This window comes from Sciurus vulgaris (genome assembly GCF_902686455.1).
Source record: "Sciurus vulgaris genome assembly, chromosome: 2".
Taxonomy (NCBI): Eukaryota; Metazoa; Chordata; class Mammalia; order Rodentia; family Sciuridae; genus Sciurus; species Sciurus vulgaris.
Genome location: NC_136462.1, coordinates 100,318,509 through 100,343,448, shown reverse-complemented (window position 1 = coordinate 100,343,448; position 24,940 = coordinate 100,318,509). Strand labels below are relative to the sequence as shown.

The following is a 24,940-nucleotide window of genomic DNA, read 5'->3' as shown; positions in this document are numbered from 1 at the left end:
TAACCAATAATCCCAGTCTCGCATTGCTCCTGATTGCTACGGGACACACGTGAACCCCTGCAAATCTCTCAGTCTCCGTTATGGAATGCCACAGGTGCAAGTGGGATCCCCATCAAAGGCTTCTCTCCTGATCTTGGAAAAACAAGAACCTGGCGCCGGCCGGGGCAGACGCAGTGGGCTCTGGAGAGCAGGCGAAGGTCCAGGCCCGGTGCAGAGGCCAAAGGATGGCAGACCCGTTGCAGGAGCGCACGTTCAGGCTGCTGAGGGACTACCTGGAGTACTGCGCCCGGGAGCCTGGCACCCCGGAGCCGCCGCCGTCCACACCCGAGGCAGCCGTGCTGCGCTCCGCGGCCGCTCAGTTACAACGGCAATACCGGCCCTTCTTCTCCCTCTACCGCGGGTACCAGGGAAACCGCGTCGAGCTGATGGCACGGATGACAGAGGCTGTGTTTTCCGACAGTCAGGGCCTTAACTGGGGCCATGTGGTGACGCTTGTGACCTTCGCGGGGACGCTACTGGAGAGAGGGCCGCAGGACACCGCCCCGGGGCAGAAGAAGGACAAAGTTGCCCTGGACTGCCAGCGTCTCGTGGCCTTGCTATGTGCTCAGCTCGTGGGGCGGCACCGCGCCTGGCTGGAGGCTCGTGGTGGCTGGGTGAGCACCACGCGGCACGGGTTGGCCAACCCTGGGGGGGGGGGGGGGGGGAACCTGACCCATCAGCCCCCTGGGGCGAGGTCTCCTGAAAGTGAAAAGGCTGGGTTCAGCAGCACAGAAAAGGCTGGTGAATGTCTGGGTTTCTTCTATTGCAGTCAGATTGGCAGATATCGACCTTGCTAAATGTCTCTCTTATGAACCCATTCAGGTTAACTGACTGCGACTTGGGACTGCAGGCTTTGACCTTGCCCCTTTAGCCAGCTCTTAGGAAATGCCTCTTAGTTCTGCATGCTTCACTCATGTAGGTAGGGATTTCCAACCAGTAAATTCAGTAATGATGCCCCCCAGGCCACGTGGGTTTTTTTCCTGTGCTGCCTGTTAAATGACTTCTGGAGAGGGGTTGAAGGTGTGTGTGATCCCAGTGGGGACCCTGACTCCTATCTCTTCATTTCTAATCCCTGGCATCCTGCTCCGATGGGACCTTTCAGGCCCCTGACTTTCAGCTGGAAGTTCTGTTGTTTTGTTACTGGGAACTGAACCCAGGGGTGCTTAACCACTGTAGACACATCCCCAGCCCCTTTTTATATTTAGAGACAGGGTCTCACTGAGTTGCTTAGGGCCTCAATAAGTTGCTGAGACTGGCTTTACCTGGAGATCCTCCTGCCTCAGCCTCTCAAATTGCTGGGAATACAAGCATTACAGGTGTGTGCCACCAAGCTGGAGATTCTTAATCTGCAGCTCCTGTACCCAGCTAATGACCTAGAAAAACTGACCACTGTGGGCTAAGTCCACAGCATGACTTTTGGATTCTGAGCTAGACCCCTTGTTTCTTTCATCCCCTCCTCACCAGAGTTGAATCAGGACTGGAGTGATCCATGTTATAGGATAAATATAGCTAAACTGTAGAAACTGGTAATGGTTTTAAAAAACTTTAGCCTGTTTGTCAGTTTCCATTTAGCCTTCCTCTAGTAACAGATGGGTTACCATGTGAGGACGGAAAGTCACTTGAGGACATTGACTCCTGCATTATTCCTGACGTTGTTCTTAGTGAAGGCACGAGAACTCCCTTAGCTGAGTGTCTGAAGGCCCCCATCCCCTACCCCCAGTCACTTATCGTTACAAGGCCTCTGAGGCCCTCTGCACCTAAAGAGGAAGTTGGGAGGGCACTGGGGGGTTTTTTGTTGTTGTTGTTTTTTGCTAATCAACAGTATCTAAAAAATAATCTTTTAACATCAAGAAGCCGAAATTCTACTAGGTAAACAGGATTCACCCTCACCTTTCTGGCTAGAATTAAAATGCCACAACCTGGAGTTCAAGTCCCTTCCTAAATAGAGCCTCTTGCCTTATTGTCCCAGGTGATAACTTTTTAATCTAGTGATTTAGCATTTCCCCTAATGGCATCAGTTCTTTGTTCAGAAAAGAGCAGGATGACTCATGGTAGTCTGCCTTCTTCCACTTTGAGTCAAAATGTGTTCCCGCTCTAGATGACAAAGTTAAACTGTTGCTTCTATACACAGAGTTGGACTTCTTACAAATTCTGACGGCTCAAGGACTCCTAGTTACAGGTTGCCTATTGTTAGAATCTCCTTTCTTTTTAAACACAAGTTATTTTACTGCTTAATCTGGAACCTCCTGCGTATTGGTATTTTTAATATTTTTGTTTGCTTGGTTTTGGTTTTGTACTGGGCATTGAACCCAGGGCCTGTGCATGCTCTGCTTGTACTTTACTACTGGGCTACCCCCCAGCCTCTCCTGTGTATTTTGAGCTCAGATTTTGAGTGTCATGAAACCTAATTCTTCTCTCTGTTCCTTGTAGGATGGCTTTTGTCTCTTCTTCAGGACACCCTTACCGCTAACTTTTTGGAGAAGACTGCTAGTCCAGATTTTTATGTTGCTCCTTTTAGCAACTGCCTTCCTCTGTTTATGGAAACGATTTTACAAAAAGTTCTGACATTTTTAACCCATTTTTACCTGTTAACCATGATCAGCTAAGTGACAATTGTAGGTGAGAAAAACCAGAACTCAGGAAAACCTCCTCCCCCAAATTTTTACCTGCATGCTACAAGGAGTCGTGTGGTGATGATTTGGCCAGTGTTTCAGCTCTGGGGAAAAATTCAAGTGTGAGGACAAGGCCACAAGAAGCTCTTTTCCAAGTGGGAAAGTGGGGAGACTGAAGGCTCTTTGCTCCAAAGAACTGCAGAAGAAACTGCCTTCTGTTAACTGGGAAATGTGCTCTTGGCTGCATTTGGATGAGTGAATAGAAGCTTCTCCTGTCCATCCACAATTTCAGGGCTGCTAACTTACCGTCGCTGTGGTTTCAGGGAATAATGATCCTCAGAGAAGCCTACGTCCCAGTGCAGCAAAGAATGTGATATTAATCCTTTTATAAGGAATTCTTTGAAATTGAATTATTTGAAACCTAAATCCTTTGATATCTAATTCCTGGGACATCTAGGTTTATAGAGCTAACATATTAGTTTTTTCCTCTGACTTGAACAAAATTTTAAGTAACTTCAAAGTTTTAATAAATGTATATCTTTTTAAAGAAACTTAGTTGATTTTCCCCTGATTCAATAAGACTTTATTGTATTTGAGTAACATGATGACCATTTTTCATTACCTCCTTAAATATACAACATGTAACTATGCTTTATTTTAAACATTTAATCAACACACACGCTCATAAAAATTCTTCTGTTCCACCTTCCATTCTGCAGTCAACCCATCACCTACAAGATGGTCAACTGCCATGTCCCTCCAGGCCTTCCTGGTCACTAGTATACTTGCACTGTATAAAAGTGGACATGCTCTTTTGACTTAGTCTTATGAGCTCTTGCACCTCAGAACATGCAGCTCTGCCATGCAGGTCTCTTATGGAGTATTCTCCCCAATGGCAGGATAAGCTGCTTTAACTGTCCCTCCGTTGTTAGGTGTGTTAGGGTGTTTCTCCTTTCTTGGGCTATTAGAAGCAATGTTGCATGGATTTCTTGTGTGTATATGCATATCCTTTCACAGATGCTGATCTAGAGAATTCTAAAAATCCGAGTTTATACATATTAAAATTTGGCTGCTACTTCTGGGTGTAGTGGTGCACAGCTGTAATCCCAGTAGCTCAGGAGGTTGAGGCAGGAGAATTGCAAGTTCAAGAGCAGCCTCAGAGCTGAGAATGTAACTCAGTGGTAAAGTGCCCCAGTACCCACCCCCTAAAATTGGCTTCTTCTAATTCATTATTCCACATTGGCTCTACCAGTCCAAATTTGTGTCAAGCAATGTGGATGCTTAGCTCTTCACGTTCTTGCCAAAGTTGTCATTCCAGATGTTTGCCTTTATGGCTTTGGTATTTGGGGTGTCTTTAGGAAGGTCATCCTTGTCCTAAGATTATAAAGTATTCTGTGTTCTTTATTCTGTCCCTACTGATTGAAGGCATTCTCTTTTATTCTATTGATTTCTGTACTAACGGCACTATCTCAATTACTTGATTTCAGTGTATTTTAATATCTCATGAGATAAATCTAACCCCTTACCATTGTTCTTTCCCAAAGAACTCTTTGACTATTCTTGTGACTTAAGGTAAACTTTAAACGTAGCTTATAAAGAATCCATAAGTAAAATAAGCCAATCCCAATAAACCAAAAGCCGAATGTTTTCTCTGATATAAGGATACTAACTCAATAATGAGGGAGGGGCTAGGGAAGAATAGAGGTACTTTGGATTAGACAGGGGAGTGAAGGGAGGGTAGAGCATATGCGGGTAGGAAGGATAGTAGAATGAACTGGACACTATTACCCTATGTGCATATATGATTACACAACCAATGTGATTCTATATCAGGTATAACCAGAGGAATGAGAGGTTATACTCCATTTATGTGCAATGTGTCAAAATGTATTCTGTTATGTATAACTGATTAGAACAAATTTTTTTAAAAAATCCATTCAGACACTGCTTTAGTATTTGAGATACACAGGTAGTATTTTACAATATTGCATCTTCCCTTCCAAGAACCTAACTCCTAACTGATTTATCAGTTCCCCTATGGTTCTTACCACATGTCTTCTATTTCTGGCTTCTGATGCTGATGGGAATGAAATGTTTGCATTCTCCAGAGCCATTCCCTCTTGTGATGACAACTTGGGCATCTTCCTTCCTCTAGGACTATGTAGCTCTGGTGGGGTCAACTCCTCCCCACTTTACCACAACCCAGATCTGGCCTGACAGAGCCCACTCCTGAGCCAGCTAACAGGACTCAGCCCCTGGGTTTCTGTTGGGGAGACTCTGGAGCACCACGTGTAGAGAGCCTGCGTGAAGGGAAGACCACACAGAATGGAAGAGTCCAGAGACCTGCCCAGGAAACTGCTCTGGTGTTAGAGCTCCAGTCTCAGGATGTGACTATACCTGAAACTAGCTGGGACCCAGATTTCCTTTTCTACTTAAGCCAATTGTTGGTACACATGAAACTGAGTTTCCTCACAGACATGCGCAAAGTTAAAAAGAACTCTTACCAGCTCTATTTAGCATTTCAAACTAGGAATTTAAGATCCCTGGGAAAACAGTTGGCTATTTCTACATTTGTGCTGTAACAAATACACTAAACTTCCTAACACAATGATTCTTCCTCACTCAACTACCACTAAGTATAACTTATTAATGGACTAGGCAACTTGATTATTAGCTATTAAAATAGAGGTAAACAAATTGTCCCTTTACTCCTTATGTATTTTATTTCTTGGATGCTTCATGTAGTTTTTGAAATATTTCTGGTGAAACAAATTCCAATTTCATGATTGTTATGTTCATGTATATTTGTATGCTTTTCTGTTAGAGGCCACCACTGACCAAATTTGGTACAATTTGATGTCAAATATAGTAAAGATTATAACTCTTTGATAAAGTAAACTATGAGCCCCTGCTGATATGAGTAAAAAAAATAACCAAGAGGAGAAGGGAAAGTCATTTCTCGAAGGGGCCTGCTTCCTTTTAGTGATAGAAAAAATATTAACCTTGAATTGCCCTTTATAGTACTTTGCTTTTACATGTGTAGTCATTTGACTTTCAAAATTTTTTTTAGCAAAGCAAGATTTTAATGGGATGAAACTTAACTCTTTACCCTTTTACCCTATCAGTTTATCAAAACATTACTTGAAAATGTCAATGTTAATAGGAAATTGATTCTTCAACATTTTAAATTTTTTATCAAAAATTGAATGTTTTGAAGCTTTAGTTTAAAGCGTAAATGTTCAGGATGTCTTCAGCTAGATACATCTTAACCTTCCCCTTCTCAAATTCTATTGAAAAAATATTACAAGTAGCTGGACATGGTGGTGCATGCCTGTAATCAGAGAGTCTTGGGGAGGCTGAGGCAGGAGGATTCCAAGTTCAAAGCCAACTTCAACAACTTAGTAAGGCCCTAAGCAACGTAGCAAGACCCTGTCTCTAAATAGAATATAAAAGAACTGGATGTGTGGCTTAGTGGCTAAGTGTACCTGGGTTCAATCCCCAGTACCAAAAAAATGTATATATCCATATACACACATACATAGGTGTGTATGTGTATGTATGTATATGTACTTATATATATAATATAGCAACTCAAACAATTTTTTAAAAATTAATTTAATAATCAACATTAGCAAAGTGGGGAGAGGTTCTATTAGAGAATGGAATTTCTGGATTCACTGTCAATGGGAGAAAATTGACAGTGGAACCCAGGATTGCTGAGAGATCTCCAGCTCTGCTTCAGGGAATAAAAAGCATCTTCAAAATCAGTGATGTTTCTTTCCCACAAAGCAGGGACTCACGCTTGGCCCCGGAAGGCTTGGCTGGTCAGTCTAGATGAGGAGCTCTCGACTCCACGTAGAATCACGGGGGACTTTTTGTCAATGCCAGGCCTCCCCACTCCCCCAGATTCCAATATTGTTGGTCCCCCTGACACCTACAGCATTCTCATGTGACCCTGCTTGGCAGCCAGGATTAAGTACTACTGATTTAGATCCTCATCAATAACTAGTAACTAAACCCCAAGAGTCACCACACTTTAAGAGAAAACTCAAACTGCATAGAAGCAACAAAACGAAGAAAGAACATTACCAAGAAAGCAGACTCAAACAACTAAAAATTTCAAAGAAGCCAGGCACTGTAGTGTCCTGTAATCGCAGCAGTTCAGGAGACTGAGGCAGGAGAACTTCAAGTTCAAAGCCAACCTCAGCAGTTTAGTGACGTATTAAGCAATTCAGTGAGACCCTGTCTCTAATTTAAAAAGAAAAAAAAAGGGGGGGGGGGGGCTGGGGATGTGGTTCAGTGGTTAAGCACCCCTCCGTTAAATTAAGGAAAAAAAAAAAAAAAACTTCAAAGGAAACAGAAACCTCCAATTTTGAGAGACTTCCAACTATTTAAAAGCTCTTCCCAAGATAAACAATTTTGGAAATTTAAAATATTACTGAAACCAGGCACAGTGGTACATGCCTGTAATGCCAACACCTTGGGAGGCTGAGGCAGGAGGATCTCAAGTTCAAGTTCAGTCTCAGCAACTTAGACCCTGTCTCAAAAATGGCTGGGGGTGTACTTCAGTGGTAAAGTGCCCCTGGGGGTGTACTTCAGTGATAAAGTGCCCCTGGATTCAACCCCAGCACACACACACAAAAAAATTACTGAAATACTAGTATGGACAAGAGACTGGGGTTGATCTCCAACACCACCAATATAAATGTATGAAATAAACTTGCTGGACATTACTTTTATAACAACTTTTTGAAAAGGTATATTTTACAGTTTTTATGTATATTTTTATTGTGATAAATTGGTATAATAATGACTATCATTTTAAAATACACTGACTAATTCAGTGTTTTTTAGTGTATTAACAGTGTTGTACAACCATCACCTTTGTCTAATTCCAGATATTTCCATCACCTTAGAAAGAAATTCTGTATCCATTATCAGTCACTCCCCGAGACCCTGGCAACCACTACCCTACTGTGTCTCCAGGGATGTGCCCATGCTGGACATCTCATGTAAACAGATAACTTGTGGCTTTTTGTCTGACTTCTTTCATTTAGCATAGTGTTTTCCAGGTTTATCCACGCTGTGGTATGTATCAGTAGTCAATCCTTTAAGGGTTAATTCTCCATTATGTTAATATGACACTTTGTTTAACCATTTGGCAGCTAATGGACACATGGGTTGTTTTTATTTGCTGGCTATTATAAATAAGTTGCTATGAATCTTCTTTCACAGGTTTTTGTGTGGACATATTTTCCATTCTCTTGGGTATATTCCTAGGAATGGAATTGCTTGGTCTTGTGATTTCTTGTTTAACATTTTGAGGAACTGCTACACTGTTCTTCACACTATTACACATTCCCACTGTTACTGAAAGCTCAGTCCTTGTCCCCGATGCCAATGCAATAACAAGGTCAAGGTTTTGAGAAAAAAGAAAAAAGGAGATTTATTGTTTTGCTAGCAAAGAAGAAACACAGGGGACTCTGTCCCAGAGGCTGTGATTCTGCCCATCCGGGAACAGGGTGTTTCAAACGTGGCGTTCTCCGGTGTTCTCTGTCCAGAGTTGTAATTCATTTATTAATATGGGGGAATAGACATTTCTGAGACCTTCTTGTGTCATCCTCAAAGTGCGTACTTCCTTTGCTTGGGTGTGTGGTCAAGGAGAGATGACTCTGCCTAGGATGGGGAACAAAGGTAATCTTGTTTCCTCTGAGATTAGGGGGGTTTGGAGAAAGGAAGAGAAAGAAACACGCTTTTAAAAACAAGTCTTGAAAATCAGGATCAGTTCTTCATTCTCCTGGCGTTGAATATTAAACACCTGAGAAATGTGAAGGCAAGAGCAAAAAGTTTTATTTAGGAGGGGGCCTAGAGCTGGTGCCCAAGGAAGTGGGGGTGTCTTACCCCTTTATATAAATTTCGAGTTTCCTTTCTTCTCATGCTCCCTCCTCCCCTCCTGCCTATGTGGCCAAAAGGTGGGAATGACCAAGGTGGGAAAGGAGCCCCCCAGGAGGTGCTCATTACAAGTCCTTGCTGGGAGGAACATTTCCCTGGAGGCAGGTAACCTTGGCAACAGGTTTTGAGGAGGGCGAAGCTTTCTAGAGGTATTAGCATTTTATTTCCTTTTGAATTAGCCCTTATCTTACCCAATCATTCATTATCTATTCTATATGTCCTTTGCTCTTAGCTTAGTGGCAGAGCAGCAAGGGTTATGTTTGAATCATAAAGTGGATCACTGTTACATTGTGACCAAAAGACCTGACAAGAATGATTTTAGAGGAGGAAAAGTTTATTTAGCACTAACAGTTTCAGAGGTCTCAGTTCACAGGTGGCCAACTCCATTGCTCTGGGCCTGAGGTGGGGCAAAACATCATGCCTGAAGGGCATGGAGGAGGCAAGCAGCTTAGGACATGGCCACAAGGAAGCAGAGGGAGCTCTGCTCACCATTGTAAGGAATCCCACGGAAACCAAGCCGGACACGGGAAATCACATAAGGGAGTTTATTAAGCAAACAGAGTGTCTCCCTGCAGGGTAAGAGAGAAAATGAGAGGAAAAGAGAAAGGAAAGAGAAAGGGCGCGCGCTAGAGAGTGGAAAGTGAGGAGGAGAAAGAAAGTCAGGGGGAGAGAAAAGCAAGAGAGAAAAGATGACGGGGAAGCTACCGTGAAGCAGTTGAATTCTGCCGGGCTAACAAGGGATCAATAACAGAGAAGGATACGTGCAAGCTGACTGATGAACCAATAGCTAGCTAGGCTGTTCAGACTGACAGTAGTCGGGAGGCGGGGAAATGGCGGCAACAGAAAGGGTGGGGAGAGCATTTGTACATTACAACCATGGACAAAATATAAACCACAGAGTCATAAGTACCTCCTTCAGCCTCACCCTACCTGCCTACAGTTAAACCCAGTTAATTCATATTAGTGAATTAATGCACCGACTGAATTAAGGCTCTCCTAACCAATCATTTCACCTCAACTTTCTTGCATCGTCTCTCACAGGAGCTTTTAGGGGATACCTCACATCTAAAAACTAACATTCAATATTTGAAATTCAAAGGAATTGAAAATGTGGGTGACTGCAGTGTATGAAAACCCTGAGGCAAAGCACCAGTGTCTGGGGTTGGGCACTGCCATCAGCCCCCTAGAGCATTGCTCATCTAGGGAACGTGCATATGTGCTTATGGCTCACTACAACCAGCAAAGTAGCCACGTGGCATTGTGACCCTCATGCAGGGGCTTCCATTGCAAGGCAAACGGCCTCCACTTCCTTGCTCCTCCCAGCCACTGCCCTGGCGTTATGAATTTCCTTTTGTTCTGTGGCTATTTAATCTAGTGCTGTCCCAGCATGAATCTTCTGTAAATTTTGACTCTTATTTGGCCATTCTGTGCCTTTGACAAGTCACCTAAGGTCATCCACTCAAGCCCATCAGTGGTGGTGATATGCCCAAAGCCTTTGGAACATAGCCTGCCTATAAAGGCTTTACGATGTTATGTTAGCCGAAGCTCCTGTAGCCCAGTCCTAAGTCAGGTCCTGCCTCAGACAGGTCCCCTATGCCTGGAGGGAAATAGGAAGAGACTCTGGTTCAGGGAGATGGCCCCTCCATTCTGCTTAAAAACCTAGTATCCATCCCATGCCCCAGGTTAAGACCCCCTATCTTAAGAGTTGAGCCACAAGAAGGCCATTCCTCTTGACTTGGGCCTAGAGGTGGCCCTAGGAGTCTAAAGAGAAGTATAGGATTGTGAAGGGGCCATCAGTTTGCATTTATTATGTGCTAAAAATTTGTTTCAAAGGCTTGGTTTTCTGTGCTTGTGTTTTTAAGTAACAGGTTAACCCAGGTTCTGACCACCTCATAACGAAGGAATCTTTCAGCATTTGGTTTTCCTCACAAGGTTGGAAAATGCAAAGAGAAAGAATAAATGTGTGTCCTGTGCCCTCATACTTTATCCTGTGCTGACGCCATGGAGGTCCCTGTTCTTGTTAGCACAAAAAGACCAGGCAGGACCGCAAACCTCACGCATCAACTCAGCTCCCTATTCAGGGGGATGAAATGGTGCCCGTGGACCCAACCTCCTGGCGGAAGATGAGCCACTGAACAAAGAAAGGAACTGGGTTTATATAGGTTATCTTGAGGGGTGGTCTAGTGAACACATCAGTTTGCTTGGACACTCAGGAATGTGAGCTTTTTTGGTCAAGGTTTGTGGGAAGGATCTGAAGAGGATTTACTTTGGAAAAGATGAACACCTCCTAGAGACTTTCTTTTTTTTTTTTTTTTTCCCTAGAGACTTTCTTTTGAGGATGATAAAACATCCTCTTTGCCTGCAACCAGCATCAGGAAAACATTTGAATTGGGAGATGAAAGCTGTCAATGCACGGCCTTCATTTTTACTCCCTTTTCTTTTTCTCAGTCCTTATTATTTTGGGAATTTCTTATTATCCACATCTATTACTTCTGACCTTGGGATTACAGTGACACTGACCTTCACTTCCCCATACAGCCAGGAGACCCTGTTCTAATCCTGCTTCCAAGGTGGAGTCTGTCTTGCAATTCACCTTCCTCTCCTTAAAGCGGGGCCAGTACTCTTTAATAGTCTCTATGCCCTTGACTGAGTAGTCCATGAGTGTCACTTGAAGAGATGTAGAGGTAAATTTTAAGACATTTCCTCAGGTCTTCATTAGACTATATTAGAATACATATTAGAATCACCTGAAGTACTTGTAAAACCGGGGCTGCCTCTGCTGGTCCTGGGGATTTAATTTGGTTGGTTTAGGTGGATCATGGCATGACTAGGTTCTAAAAGTTCTCCAGGTGACTCTAACCTGCAGCCATTGTTGTGCATCCAGGGCTGTGAGCTGCCACATTAAATGACTATCTGACAGTTATCCTTTCAAAAACTCCATTTGAACTCAATCATGTTAATTAACCTAGCTAAGACTTCAGTTGTAAGTTACTTAGATAGGCACATGCACTTTGAATTAGATGAATGCCAACTTTTTCAGAATTATTATTGACAAAATCAAATATATCAATAAGGTCTGTTGGGGAAAACAGTTCCTAGGCTCCTCCCTTCCTTTCCCAGTCCCAGAGACAACTTCTTGCCATTCTTTTAGTAGATTCTTTCAGTATTTGTCTCTGTATCTTTAAATAGGATGCTTAGATTTTATTTCTTGATGTTTTTTCAGTTGGGGACGTTGTCAATTTTCTTTGCACTGTGATAGGTACATCCTCCCCACCCCCATCTCTTGCCACACACAAAATTTCCATTCCCCAACCCTACTTAATACAAGTATAATTTTAGTTCAGTCAATATTCGTGTTTTACATTATAATTGTGTATGTTATTCCTAACTAAGCCGTGTAATCAGCTCTGATAAGTTCATTCTTGCACTTTTATTTCCTTAAGTTAATAATTGCCTTAATTTTTTTTTACTGGATTAGTTTGGACTAGCTTTCTATAAACTTCTTGGAAATCCACCCTTAAATTCTCTACCAGCTGTTTAAGTTTCCCCCTAACATTTATTCACACGGGATGTTTTGTAAGTTTCATCCTCCTGAAGAACTTTCCAGAAACTTCTCACACCAGGACTGACTACCTCTGTGCCAGGTTTGCAGTTGCCACCCTGTCCCTTCAGTGTCATGGACCCAGGATTTCCTTCACTTTTCTCCTGTACCGGATCCCCCATTTCTATCTCTAGCTGGCCTTTCCTGGTCTATGCCCCCATTCTAATGGAACTCACCCTGCAATAACTTCCTGACCACTAGTACTTAAGAGGTGAATATTTACAGTCTTGCTTGTCTGAAATGTCTTTATTCCACCCTCTCAGTTGATTAATGCTTCATCTGGATTTAAAGTTCTAGATTGTTCATTATTTTCCTTCCGAATTTTAGAGAGGCCTCTCCATTTTCTTCCAGTTCCCAAGGTTTTTCCATATTTCTCTCCTTTCTAGTGTTGATTCCTGGTCTTTTGGGGGGACAAAGGGGTACTAGGGATTGAACCCAGAGGTCCTCTGCCATTGAGCTACATCCCCAGTTCTGTTTCGTTTTTATTTCAAGACAGGATCTCTCTCCCTAACTTGCTTAGGGCCTTACCATGTTGCCCTGGCTGACCTCAAACTTGTGATCCTCCTGCCTCAATCTCCCAAATTGCTGGGATTACAGGTGTGCCCTACTATGCTGGAACTTTTATATATATATATATATATTTTTTTTTTTTTTTTTCTCTCTCTCTCTCTCTCCTCTCCAGGAGCCTACAGGATCTTTTCTTTGATCTGAAATTTCACAATGATGTGGTTATATTTTCATCCACTGTTCTGGGAACTAGGTGAAGCCTTTCAACCTGGAGACTCATGTCCTTCTATCCTGGGAGATTTTCTTGGTTCAGCCCACTGATCTTCTTAACACTTTTGTGTTATCTGCTCCCACTCCTCTTAATATTTGGATGTTGGGTTTACTTTGTACCATTGCATTTTCTTATTTTCCTACCTCTTGGTTTTGGAGTTTTGTACTAGATTCTTCAATTTTATCGTTCTTTTTCCTTTTCATGTTCTTAGTTTCTTAGAGCTCTTTTTGTTTTCTAAACATTCCTTCTTATAGTATATTCTTTTCTGTTTCTTGAATGCATAATCTTTCAGGGGCTGTTAAATATTCTTCTTGCAGTTCTTGTTCCAGTTGCACCCCCACCATTTATCATTTTAAAAAAAAATTTTTTTTTTTTTTGCTTTCTTTCATCTTAGAGGCTTTCCTTGGGTGCTTTGTAATCTTCGATTGTTGGCCTGTATCTAAGGACAGGGGGCTAAATAAAATGCTGGTTGAAAGCTTTAAGGATGCTAATCAGTGTACTCCACTGTCAGGTGATCTGGCTGGGCTGAATATAATAGAATCCAAAGTTGTTATTCTGAGCGTCTTCTCCAGAGGATCAGATTCCCCAAAGACCTTTCTCATCTCTTGTGAAAATTAGTGACCAAAACGGATGAAGATTCTTGAACTTGACCTCATGAAACTTACATTCTAATGGTAGGTGACAGTCAATAAATATAATTAGTAAATATAAATATGATATGTTAGAAAGCAACATATGCCTGTTGGTAGGATTGTAAATTAATATAACCACTATGTAAATCAGTGTGGAGGCTTCTCAAAAGATGAGGAATTGAACCACCATATGACTCAGCTATGCTACTCCTCAGTATTCATCCTAAAGAATTAAAGGCATTCTGCTGTAGTGATACCTGCATACCCATGTTTACAGTAGTACAATTCACAATAGCCAAACTATGGAACCAGCCTTGTCCATCAATGGATGAATGAATAAAGAAAATGTGATGAACGTATACAATAAAACAATGGGGTTTTATTCTTTCATAAAGAAAAATAAAATTGCCATTTGTTAATCCAAAATAAACCAAACTCAAAGTTAAGGGTCATGTTTTTTCTCTCCTTATGCAAGCTGGAGAGGGAAAAGGAAAAGAAAGGGAGGTGAGGTCTCATAAAAATCAAAGGGAGATCAGTAGAAGAGAGGAAAGTGACCAGGCAGAGGGAGGAACAAAAAAGAAAACACTTGGGGAATGATGTTGTCCAAATTGTGTTATTATATTATGCGCATGCACAAATACGTAACAATGACTCCCACCATTATGTATGATTATAATGTACCCCAAAAAAACTAAACACAGAAAAAATAAGGCAAGTAGAAAGAAAGAAAGAAAAGAAAAGAAAAGAAAAGGAAAAAGAAAAAAGAGAAGAAAGAAATGTGTTCTATGGGGGAGAGAAAAACAAACAGAACAGAGTAAGGGAGACCCAGGAGTAGGTGGGAAGGGGTCGTCATCCTCATTGAAAATAAGATTTTAACAAACATTTCAAAGGAACTAACCAAACAGACATCTGGGAGAGGAACACTCTAAGTAGAAGAAATGGAAAAAACTGCCTTGAGAAAGAAGCGTGTGTGGCATGTTGAGGAACAGTATAAAGGCCAGTGTGGGTGGGGACAGAATGAGCGGGGCTGAGTTGAGACAAGGGAGCGGGTGGAGAGTGCACATCATGTGGCCTTCTGGGCTGTGGTAAGGACTTTGGCTGTCACTGGAGGAGGGATGGGGGGTGATGCAGAGTAATGACATGTCGTTTAAATCTCAACACTACTGTGTAGAATACAGGATAGCATTGAGGGCAGAGACAGGAAGACTGGTGGGGAGAAGTGGGAAGGTAACTGTCATGCAGTTGGTAAATGGTCACGGCTTCGACGCTGGCAGTGACAAGGGGTCAAATTCTAGATATGTTTTGAATTTGGAAATGATAGGACTTTCTGAGAAATAAGAGATATAAGTCAAAACAAGGCTTTTGGCCAGGGTAACAAGGGAGATGAAGTTGCATCATGAGATGGAAAACACTAGGGGCGGGGTGGCTGGGCTGGGAGGGGACTTCAGAAGTGCAGTTTTGGATTAACGTGAAAGGCGTGGTCTCAAGGATCATCCCAGACTGACCACAAACTGAGGAGCAGGCACAGAAATGGGAGACTTGCTGGGAGGCTGTGCAATCTTGACTCATCAGAGAACTGGGTCCAGCAAAGATGGATATGGAGGAGCAAGTGGTGAGGCAAGAGGAAAAGTGAGATAGCCTGAGGTTCTTAGGAGCCAGGGGAAGAAAGTGTCCCTTAACCATTCATTCCATCATGGCCAGCTGCCGTGTTCAGGTTCAGTAGATTATAATCGTGCTTTCCATATTGTGCGTACATGTGCACAGGCACAGGCTAACTCGTGCTCCACAGCACTGGTGAAGAAGTTAGAGTGGATCCATCACTGGAGCAAGTCTCAGCCATTTGTTTTATACCTCCGTTGAAGATCAAGTGCAAACCTCCTACTCAGTGCAGTTTTCCCACTCATCTATGTTCATGGATTCCCTTAATTGCCTTTCTTAATTGCCCCTTAGTTCATCACTCTCAAGTGTTGAGCAGATAACCTCCAGTAACCCTTTCTTCCCAATCACAGTATTTGTCACCAATTATCTATAAGTTCACACCAACCAACACACAAGCACAAGAATTTGGTGACAGTTGTGACTGAGAAAGGTAAGATCATGGCTAGAAACAACCTCAGATTTATAGCATCCCAGAAGAACCAATGGTCAAGGAAAACATCTCTCAGTATATATATGATTTTTAGAGAAGGTCTCTGATTGGTCTTTCCTGTCACACCAATCACTGCGTGAGGAGATTGGGCAATATGATTGGTCAGGACAGGATCATGTGCTCACCTTTGATCAGGAGTGGGGAGCAGCCATTTACAACTGCAAGATGTAGTTAGGAGAGTCTTAAAAAGGGCAATGTTACCAGGAGAGGTGGATAAGGAGTGCTGGCATCCCAGACCAATAAATGGACACTAACTTGCTTGTTTTATGCAACAAAGGTCTGTGGGCATCTACGTGGGCCAGATGCTATACCAGGAACTTTCAGGTGTGGCTAGTTCAGCCAAGCATTTCAATAGTAAAAATGTTCAGAAGTACATTGCAGGTGAGCAAAATCAAGGCTCAGAATTGCAAATAATTTACCCAAGATCCTAAAGTCATTTGTGGAGTAGGGTCATATTGACTCATTTTTGCACTTTAAGTCAAGGGTCTTCCCATTCTGTTGGTCACTACAAGTCTATAGTTGAGAACTATTGACAGAAGGCAAGAAAAGGAGCTAGCTAAAGGGTGGTAGGAAACTGAGATGATGGGTTGGAAGATAAGGAATGCTGAGCTTGACTTCAGCTGTGTTAGGTTCCAAGAAAAAACTCAAAATACAATTGGAAGACTCTCATTGCAGACCCAGAGGTTTGGCTCACCTATGCCCAGTCTCAATTTCCTTGTTTCTTTGATTCTACATTTGGAATTGGAAAGGCTACCTAGTGGCTTTCCCAGGTGACACCTGGAGCTAGATGTGGTCATGTGACATATTCTAACCAAGGAAATGTTAGTAAAGGTATAGAACTGGGTTCTGAGAAATCTTTCGCTTGGTAGTATAAAGAGACAGACATTGCCAGCATGGTCCCGTCTTCCTTCTCCTTGCCTTGAATATGAGTTCATATGGATAGATATGAAACAGCTTATAACATGAATATAAATATGTAACTATAATAGTTATGTTGAACCCACAAGGGAAATGCAAAATAATCATATATTATTCCCAATATTTTTTAGCCACTGAACCAATACCAGAAAACTTCATGTCTCCAAAATTTTTGTCACATGAGAAAAATGAATTTTCATTTTCTAAGCCTCTGTAGGTTGATTTTTTTTTCCTGTTACTTTCAGTCAAATACATTCCAAACTGATACATATCTGCAAACAGTAGGTCTTTAATACATGGTTGGCTGAAGGGAGGAAATGAGAGACTTGAGCTCATGGATGTCATGTGAAACCACGTCTTCTCAAGATGGGGAAATTAAGACGAGACAGGAGAACACCTGGGTCCCTCTTGGTATCTTCAGAATATCTGTAGAAAAGGGTTAGGAGAACCAAGAGGAGCTTGCTTCAAAGTGGGTAGAGTAATATACAGAGGAGCTTGGGGAGATGAGATGCCATCTGCCTCGTGGAAAGAGCACGTGAAACCCCACCACACCAAGCCCATCTATTCTTCACAAGCTTAGAGAATTGTATAGGAGGGAAAGTGTAGCATTTGTTAAAACAGTCAAAGAGGGAAAAGACCTAAGAGCTTTTCTCTGGAATACGGTCCTATATTCATTTGTTCTCTTCCCTGTTACATATGTTGATCCAAAATAATCACCAAGCAAACCGTGCTCCCATAGCAGACTACCCTGGAATGCCAGGTTTGAAATAGGAAGCAAAAGAACAGGTAAAAATATAAAGATTATTTCATCCTAAGAATTGGGAGCCTTCTAGAAACAAATGCATTTCAGCATGATTGTAATTGTGTTTCCATCACCAAAAACTCAAGAGTAAATTTGATTTAAAAGTTACATATTTAGAACCAAGCACATGTCCAGAAAATGCCTAATTTGGCTAAGAAATTTATTTCCTGCTGAAAAAGGTCAAATAAAGGGGTCACCAGGGACATTTCCCACACACAAGATTCTTTTATCCTGTGTGTACGTTAGGAAAGAAGTGTCCCCCACTAGAGACAGGCCTGCTATTCAATGAGTAAAGACTATTTCTCAGAAATCAGCTGAGAAAGAGAGAAGTTGGGTTTGTTGTGGTTTGACAGCTCTGACCACAGACTTTACCACAACTATTTATATTTTTAGAGCAGCTTTCCAGTAACTGTGAGCAACTCTCAAGATTGGTAATTGCTTGAGGAGGCCTGTGACTACAGAGACTCTTCTGAGACCCAGGGCCCGTCCCCCAAGGAGGTGGAAGTTGGGAGGTGGGATAGATAAAACACCAAAAGATAGCAAGGGTGCTGGAACGAACAAAGGAGAGGGCACCTCACGGGCACAGTGCAGCCGGGTGACCTGGTGCAGGCTGAGCAACCGCCTGGAGTGTGCTGGGCAGTTCTGCTCCCAGACAGAGGACACTCAGATACGGCCCTGCTCTCCCAAGGCAATCTGCGGGGACGAGATAAAGCTCTCAAATTCTTAAAATGTCTGGCTCCTCTCCAGGCCGAGGCAGGGCCACACAGCCTAAGCTGCTGCTTCAGTGGGCTGGTTTACCTCCTGTCTGATCCCAGAGGAGAAAAGAAGAGAATACAGAGGAGGAGCATCCCCTATCAGCAGGGTTCGGCTTATCCTCTTTTGAGGATAATTTAAATTTTCTCTCAATCTTAGCTCTTTACCCATTGGACCTACAATTTTTGATTACTCACTCATTTTTATTTACATACAACTGGGTCCTTGCAATATGTTACAAGCCAATCCTCTTTATATGCAAACTTTTCAAGACTCCCAGCCTATATAAAACAAATTGTCTTTAAAGTATATTTAAAATAATAAGATACAAATGCCTTATGATACTTTGTTTCTATGTAGCCACTTAAAATTATCATTATGATTCTATACCCCTCCTGGACAGAGTGGAATTTGGTACAACTACTTTTTGTTATTTTTTAGACATTTATTATGAAAATTTCAAAAATTTAGAGAAAGTAACATAACAAATCCTCACATGCCCATCATCAAGCTTAAACAATTTTCAACTTTGGCGGATCCTTTTTCTTCTACACCCTCCCTCACTCCCCATATCTTATGCTCATCCCAGCCTCTCCATGCAAGCTCCTAAGTCCTCTGACAAGCACTCCCATGTGGTCTCTGGTAGTTCTTTGCTTGCTACTTTAACCAGGTTCTGGTTTCATCTTGTACTTTACTTGCCCCAAATAGGAATTGGTCATTGCCTTTAAAACAGGAAATTGTTATCTAGAGACCACAGTCTGGGTTCTCAAGGTGCTATTGTCCCTGAGCTGGTCACTCTTTCCAGGTGACAATGCCTATCTTGCAGTTATTCTCAGGCTCTACTGGTCCTCTGAACTCACATGGCTACAGTAGGCCACACTTGACACTGACTTCATTTAGAATAAGGATTCAAAGGCAGCTGGGTGTGGTGGTGCGAGCTTGTAATCCCTGGGGCTCAGGAGGCTGAGGCAGGAGGATCATGAGTTCAAAGCTAGCCTCAACAATTTAGCAAGGGCCTAAGCAACTTAGTGAGACCCTGTCTCTAAATAAAATAATTAAAAGAGCTGGGGATGCTCTTTTAATAAAATAATTAAAAGAGCCCCAGGGGTTCAATCCCCAGTACCAAAAAAAAAACAAAACAAAGTTCAAGGGCAGGAAACACAGCACACCAGACACCAGTCGGGTAGCAGGGGGCATTTCTTTAGCGCTTGCCTCCAAATAAAATAAGGTTCGCAGATAAAATACAGGATACCTAATTATATTAGAACTTCAGATAAACAGCAAATTAAAACCTCATATTCCCATTCGCTGATATCTCTAGTAACAGTTTAACAGGAATAGCGCCCATGGGGGAGACAGCTCTAACTCTAAATCATAATACTCAGAAGCCACAGCTCCCACCAGTTCTTTGCATTCACTCACTATCCTCACTGTCCAGATGCAGTGGGTCATTTTTACCACAAGCATGTTGCCTAGTAACGCAACTTGACATTCCACTCTTATCAGGTTTCCAGGAGAACAGAACTGGAAAATAAACACCGTAGAAAATGAGAAGTGAGGGTTTTTTTAACCATGTAGATGTGCAATTCTTTTCACTGGTCAGAGCTAGGAAAATAGAGATGGATGACAGATGGTAGATAGATAAGTGATAAAGTAGAGGTTAGTTAATATTGGATAAAGAAATCTGGATGCAGTGGCACATGCCTGTAATCCCAGCTACTTGGGAGACTGCGACCAGAGGATTGTAAATTCAAGGCCAGACTCAACAACCTGGTGAGACCTATCTCAAAAAGGGCTGTGGGTGTAGCTCAGTGTTAAAGCACCCTTGGATTCAATCCCTCATACTAAAGAAAAATGTAAAAAAAAAAAAAAAAAAAAAAAAAAAAATATATATATATATATATATATATGAATAATGAAAACATCATGAGCTGGGTGTCGTGCTGCATGCCTATAATCCCAGCATCTCAGGAGGCTGAAGCAGGAGGATCGTGAGTTCAAAGCCAGCCTCAGCAACTTCAAAAGACCCTAAGCAACTTAGCAAGACTCTGTCTCTAAATAAAATATTAAAAAGACTGGGGATGTGGCTCAGTGATTAAGCACCCCTGGGTTCAGTCCCCAGTACAAACACACACACACACTCACACACACACACACCACACACACACACACACACACACACACACACACACACACACACACACACACAGGAAAACATTATGAGGTCATTTTGGCATTTCCATTCCAGTTCAGGGTTAGACTTTTTTTTTTATTTAACTTTACTGATAATTGTCTCTATCTCTTACACTAAAAATCCCACTTCTCAAAACACAAATGTTCATTTGCTTTTCCATGCAATGTATACCCAACAATGTCAAGAATACTACTGCTGTCACAAATGATGTAGTTACTGAAAATAGTTTGGGATATTTCTGCAGTTCTTTTTGTCCCTAGGACAAATCCTACCAGGGATTTGTGGTCACTATACATCCTTGAACTCTTCCTTCAAACATCAAAAAGTGTTCTTTCTTCTTTAGTTATCCATAAACTTGATATGAGGTTCATTTTGCTTCTAATTATTTAGGGTTCATTTTTTATTGGTGCATTATAATTGCACATAATGACGGGATCTGTTGTTACATATCCGTACATGCATGCAATATGACAATATAGTTTGACCATTGTTCCTCCCCAACATTCCCACTCCGTCCCCACCTCCCTTCCCACCCTCTCCTCTATTCTACTGATCTCCCTTTGATTTTCATAGGATCACCCCCATCTTTCTTTTTCTTTTTCCTCTCTAGCTGCCACATATGAGAGAAGTGTATGACCCCTGACCTTCTGAGTTTGGTTTGTTTCTTTTAACATAATATTCCCAAGTTCCATCTATTTTTCTATAAATGATGTAACTTCATTTTTCTTTAAGGCTGAATAAAACTCTATTATGTATATTTACCACATTTTCTTTATCCATTATCCATTGATGGACACATAGGCTGGTTCCATAGTTTGGCTATTGTGAATCGTGCCGCTATAAACATGGGTATGCACGTAACACTATAGAATGCTGCTTTTAATTCTCCATCACTTTTTTTTTATTCTTTTTTTTTTCTTTTTCAGGGCAGAGAACCAAACTCAGGGCCTTGCACATACCAAGCAGGCACTCTGCCACTTAGTAAATCCCCAACCCCTGATGCCTTTAATTCTTTAGAATAAATATCAAGCAGCAACATTGCTGGGTCATGGTCTTTTTCATACTGATTTCTATAGTAGTTGTACTAATTTACAACCCTACCACACTGTTTATTTTTCTTTATATCCTATATTCCCTCCAGCATTTATTATCATTCATATTCTGACCATTCTGACTACTGTGAGATGAAATACCAGTGTAGTTTTGATTTGCCCTTCTTGAATTGCTAATGATATTGAACATTTTTTCATGCATTTGTTGGCCATTTGTATTTCTTCTTTTGAGAAGTATCTAACTCATTTGCCCATTTATTAATTGGGTTATTTGATTTTATGGGTGTAAAGCTTTTTGATTTCTTTATATATTCTAGATAATATCAATCCTCTCTCAGGAGAGTAGCTAGCAAAGATTTTCTCCCATTTGTAGGTTCTCTCTTCACATTCTTAATTGCTTCCTTTGTTGTTCAGAAACTTTTTAATTTGATGCCATTCCATTTATTAACTCTTGGCATTATTTCCTGAGGTTGGCATATTGCCTGTGCCTATATGCTGGAGTGTTAACCCTACATTTTCTTCTAGGGGTTGTATAGTTTCTGGTCTAATTCCTTGGCTTTTGATCCAGTTGGAGTTGCTTTCTGTGCAGAGTGAGAGATAAGGGTCTAATTTCATTCTTCTACATACGGACAACCAGGTTCCCAGCACCATTTGTTAAAAAGGCTGTCTTTTGTTCAATGTATGTTTTTGGCACCTTTGTCAAGGATCAGACATAAATCTGTGGGTTTGTGTCTGTCTTCTATTCTGTACTATTGTTCTATGCTTCTGTTTTTATGCCAGAACCAGGCTGTTTTTGTTACTCTAAACAAATTTGACTTCTCTAATTTGAAGTCAGGTATTGTGATGCCTCCAGCATTGCTGTTTTGGTTTAGAATTGCTTTGAGTATTCTGGGTCTTTTATTCTTCCAGAAAAAATGTTAGGAGTCTTTTTCTAGTTCTGTGAAGAATGTTATTGGTGTTTTTTTTTTTTTTTTTTTTTTTTTATTTTTTTTTAGGTAATCTTTAAAAATAAGATAATCCAGATGAAGCTAGTGGTAAGAGTAATGTCTCTTACCACAACCACCCAAGTAGAGGTCATGCTAGATCATTTTTTTTTTTTCTTTTGCCATTTTTGTGGTACTAGGGATTGAACCCAGGGATGCTGTACCACTGAGACATACCCACAGCCTCCCCAGCCTCCCCACCCTCCACCCCTACTTCCCCCACCCCCTCCTGACAGGATCTTGCTAAGGTGCTGAGGCTGACCTTGAATTTCAATCCTCCTGTCTCAGCCTCTGAAGTAACTGGGATTACAGGAGTGGGTCCCTGTGCAGCTTATAACTTTTTTTTTAACTTTTTAATTTTATTTGTTCTAATTAGTTGTACATAACTTGTTTTAAATGTTTGATTTTTGGTCAGCCCTGAAAACATACTAACAAATGTAGTTTGATCATTTAAGTAATTATGCTCTGATAAAAAGGGAAAATAGAAAAGGCTTCTTCTAATGAATAAATTCTGAACCAGCAACTCATTAAGCTGTTGGATTTTTTTTTTTTTACATATTTTATGGGTGTATTAATAGTGGGATTTGTTGTTATATATTTGTACATGCACATAATATAATTCGACCCATATCATTTCCTGGTATCCTCACCCCTTTACTCAGTTGGTCTCCCTTTGATTTTCATAAGATTCCCCCATGTCTCTTTCTTTCTTTCTTTTCTCTCTTCTTTTCTTTCTTTTTTTCCTCTCTCTAACCTTCACATGTGAGAGAAAGCGTCGGCTATTGGGTTTCTATCATCATTTTGGCTGAGCTTTCCTTCACCTTTTGTGGGTGGATAGACTGTCTCCTCTCCAGTTGGATCCTGTTGTGTGTCTGCTCTCTCCTTGGTATTTTGATGGAGATTGTACTGAATCTGTTTTTGGTAATTTGTCCATTTTAACAATATTAATTCTGCCTATCCATGAACATGGGAGGTCTTTCCAACTTCTGAGGTCCTCTTCAATTTCTTTTTTCAGTGTTCTATAGTTTTCATTGTAGACATCATTCATCTTGGTTAGATTTATTCCTAGGTGTTTTGTTGTTTGTTTGTGTCTAGAAGAGCATGAATGGGATTGTTTTCCTGATTTCTTTCTTGGTGTATTCATTGTTGGTATATAGGAAAGGTACTGATTTTTATATGTTGATTTTATAACCTGACACTTTGCTGAATTTATTAGCTGTAGCTAATCTAGTCTTTTGGAGGAGTTTTTTGGATCTTCTAAGTACAATAATTTGACTCTTCCTTTCCTATTTTTATCCCTTTTCCTTCCTTCTCTTGCCTAATTGCTCTAGCTAGAATTTCTAGCGCTATATTAAATAGGAGTTGTGAGAGTGGACATCTTTGTCTTGTTCCAGATTTTCAAGTAGGGGTTCATTTTTAATTGTCTTTTAAATTATACAAATATTCTCATGATTTCAAATCCAAATCTAGAGAGTCTATTCAGAGAATTCTAGCTTCTATCCCTTAACCTTCAACCCTATTATCTCTTCTCTTTCACCATGGTAAAAAAGTTTTGTTTTATATTTCATCCTTCTGATGTCAATTTTCACTATAATTTTAGCACCCCTTCTTAGGAGAACAGAGCATATTGTACACTGCTCTAACTTGCTTTTTTCCATGTTCAATTTTTCAACATTTAGCTTTATTGATTCACATACATACAATTAACCTTAAGTATTACTCAATGGTTTTAATATATTCAGAGTCATGCAAACATCACCACAATCAATTTTAGAATATTTTTATTCCAAAAGGAAACCATGTACCCATCATCCCTGTTTCTCCCAATTCCCCACCACAACCCTAAGCAGCTGCTAAGCTACTTTCTTTCCCTATGGAATTGCTATTATAGACATTTCATGTAAGTGGAATCATACATTATGGGACCTTTTTTTTTTTTTTTTTTGTACTGGGATTAAACCCCGGAGCATTTTACCACTGAGACACATCCCCAGTCCTCTAAATTTTTTTTTTTTTTTTTTTTTAGACAAGGTCTCACTAAGTTGCTGAGGCTGGTCTCGAACTTATGACCCTTCTGTCTCAGCCTCCCAGTTGCTGAAATTTTAGGTGGGCTCCAGCACTCATGGCTGGCCCCTTTTTTCACTCAGCATGTTTTCAAGGTTCATCCACATTGTAGCATGTACCAGCATTTTTTTAATTGCCAAATAATATTCCAGTATATGGATATGCCACATTTTATCTGTTTTTACCTTGCTTTTCACACTAAATAACATATTTAATATATTACTCCATGGTGTTAGGGATATTATCATTAGTACATCCCAGAGTAGATTTGCCCAACTTTTTAAAGTATTATTTTAAATTGACAAACAATAATTGTATATATTTATGGGTGCAATGTGATGTCTCAGAACATAGCTGCATTATAAAATGAGCAAATAGGCTATTTAGGATGTCCATCAACTCATATATTTA

At 41.0% G+C, this 24,940-nt stretch overlaps 1 protein-coding gene across 1 annotated transcript; it reads left to right on the top strand.

Annotated features, from left to right (window-relative positions):
- Nucleotides 1-224: 224 nt before the first annotated feature.
- Nucleotides 225-2,604, top strand: BCL2L10 (BCL2 like 10; the record flags this gene model as incomplete). The annotated part of the gene is made up of 2 exons (XM_079126684.1): nucleotides 225-653; nucleotides 2,470-2,604. The coding sequence occupies 2 exons, from the start codon at nucleotides 225-227 to the stop codon at nucleotides 2,602-2,604; spliced, it is 564 nt and encodes a 187-aa protein (XP_078982810.1).
- Nucleotides 2,605-24,940: the final 22,336 nt, after the last annotated feature.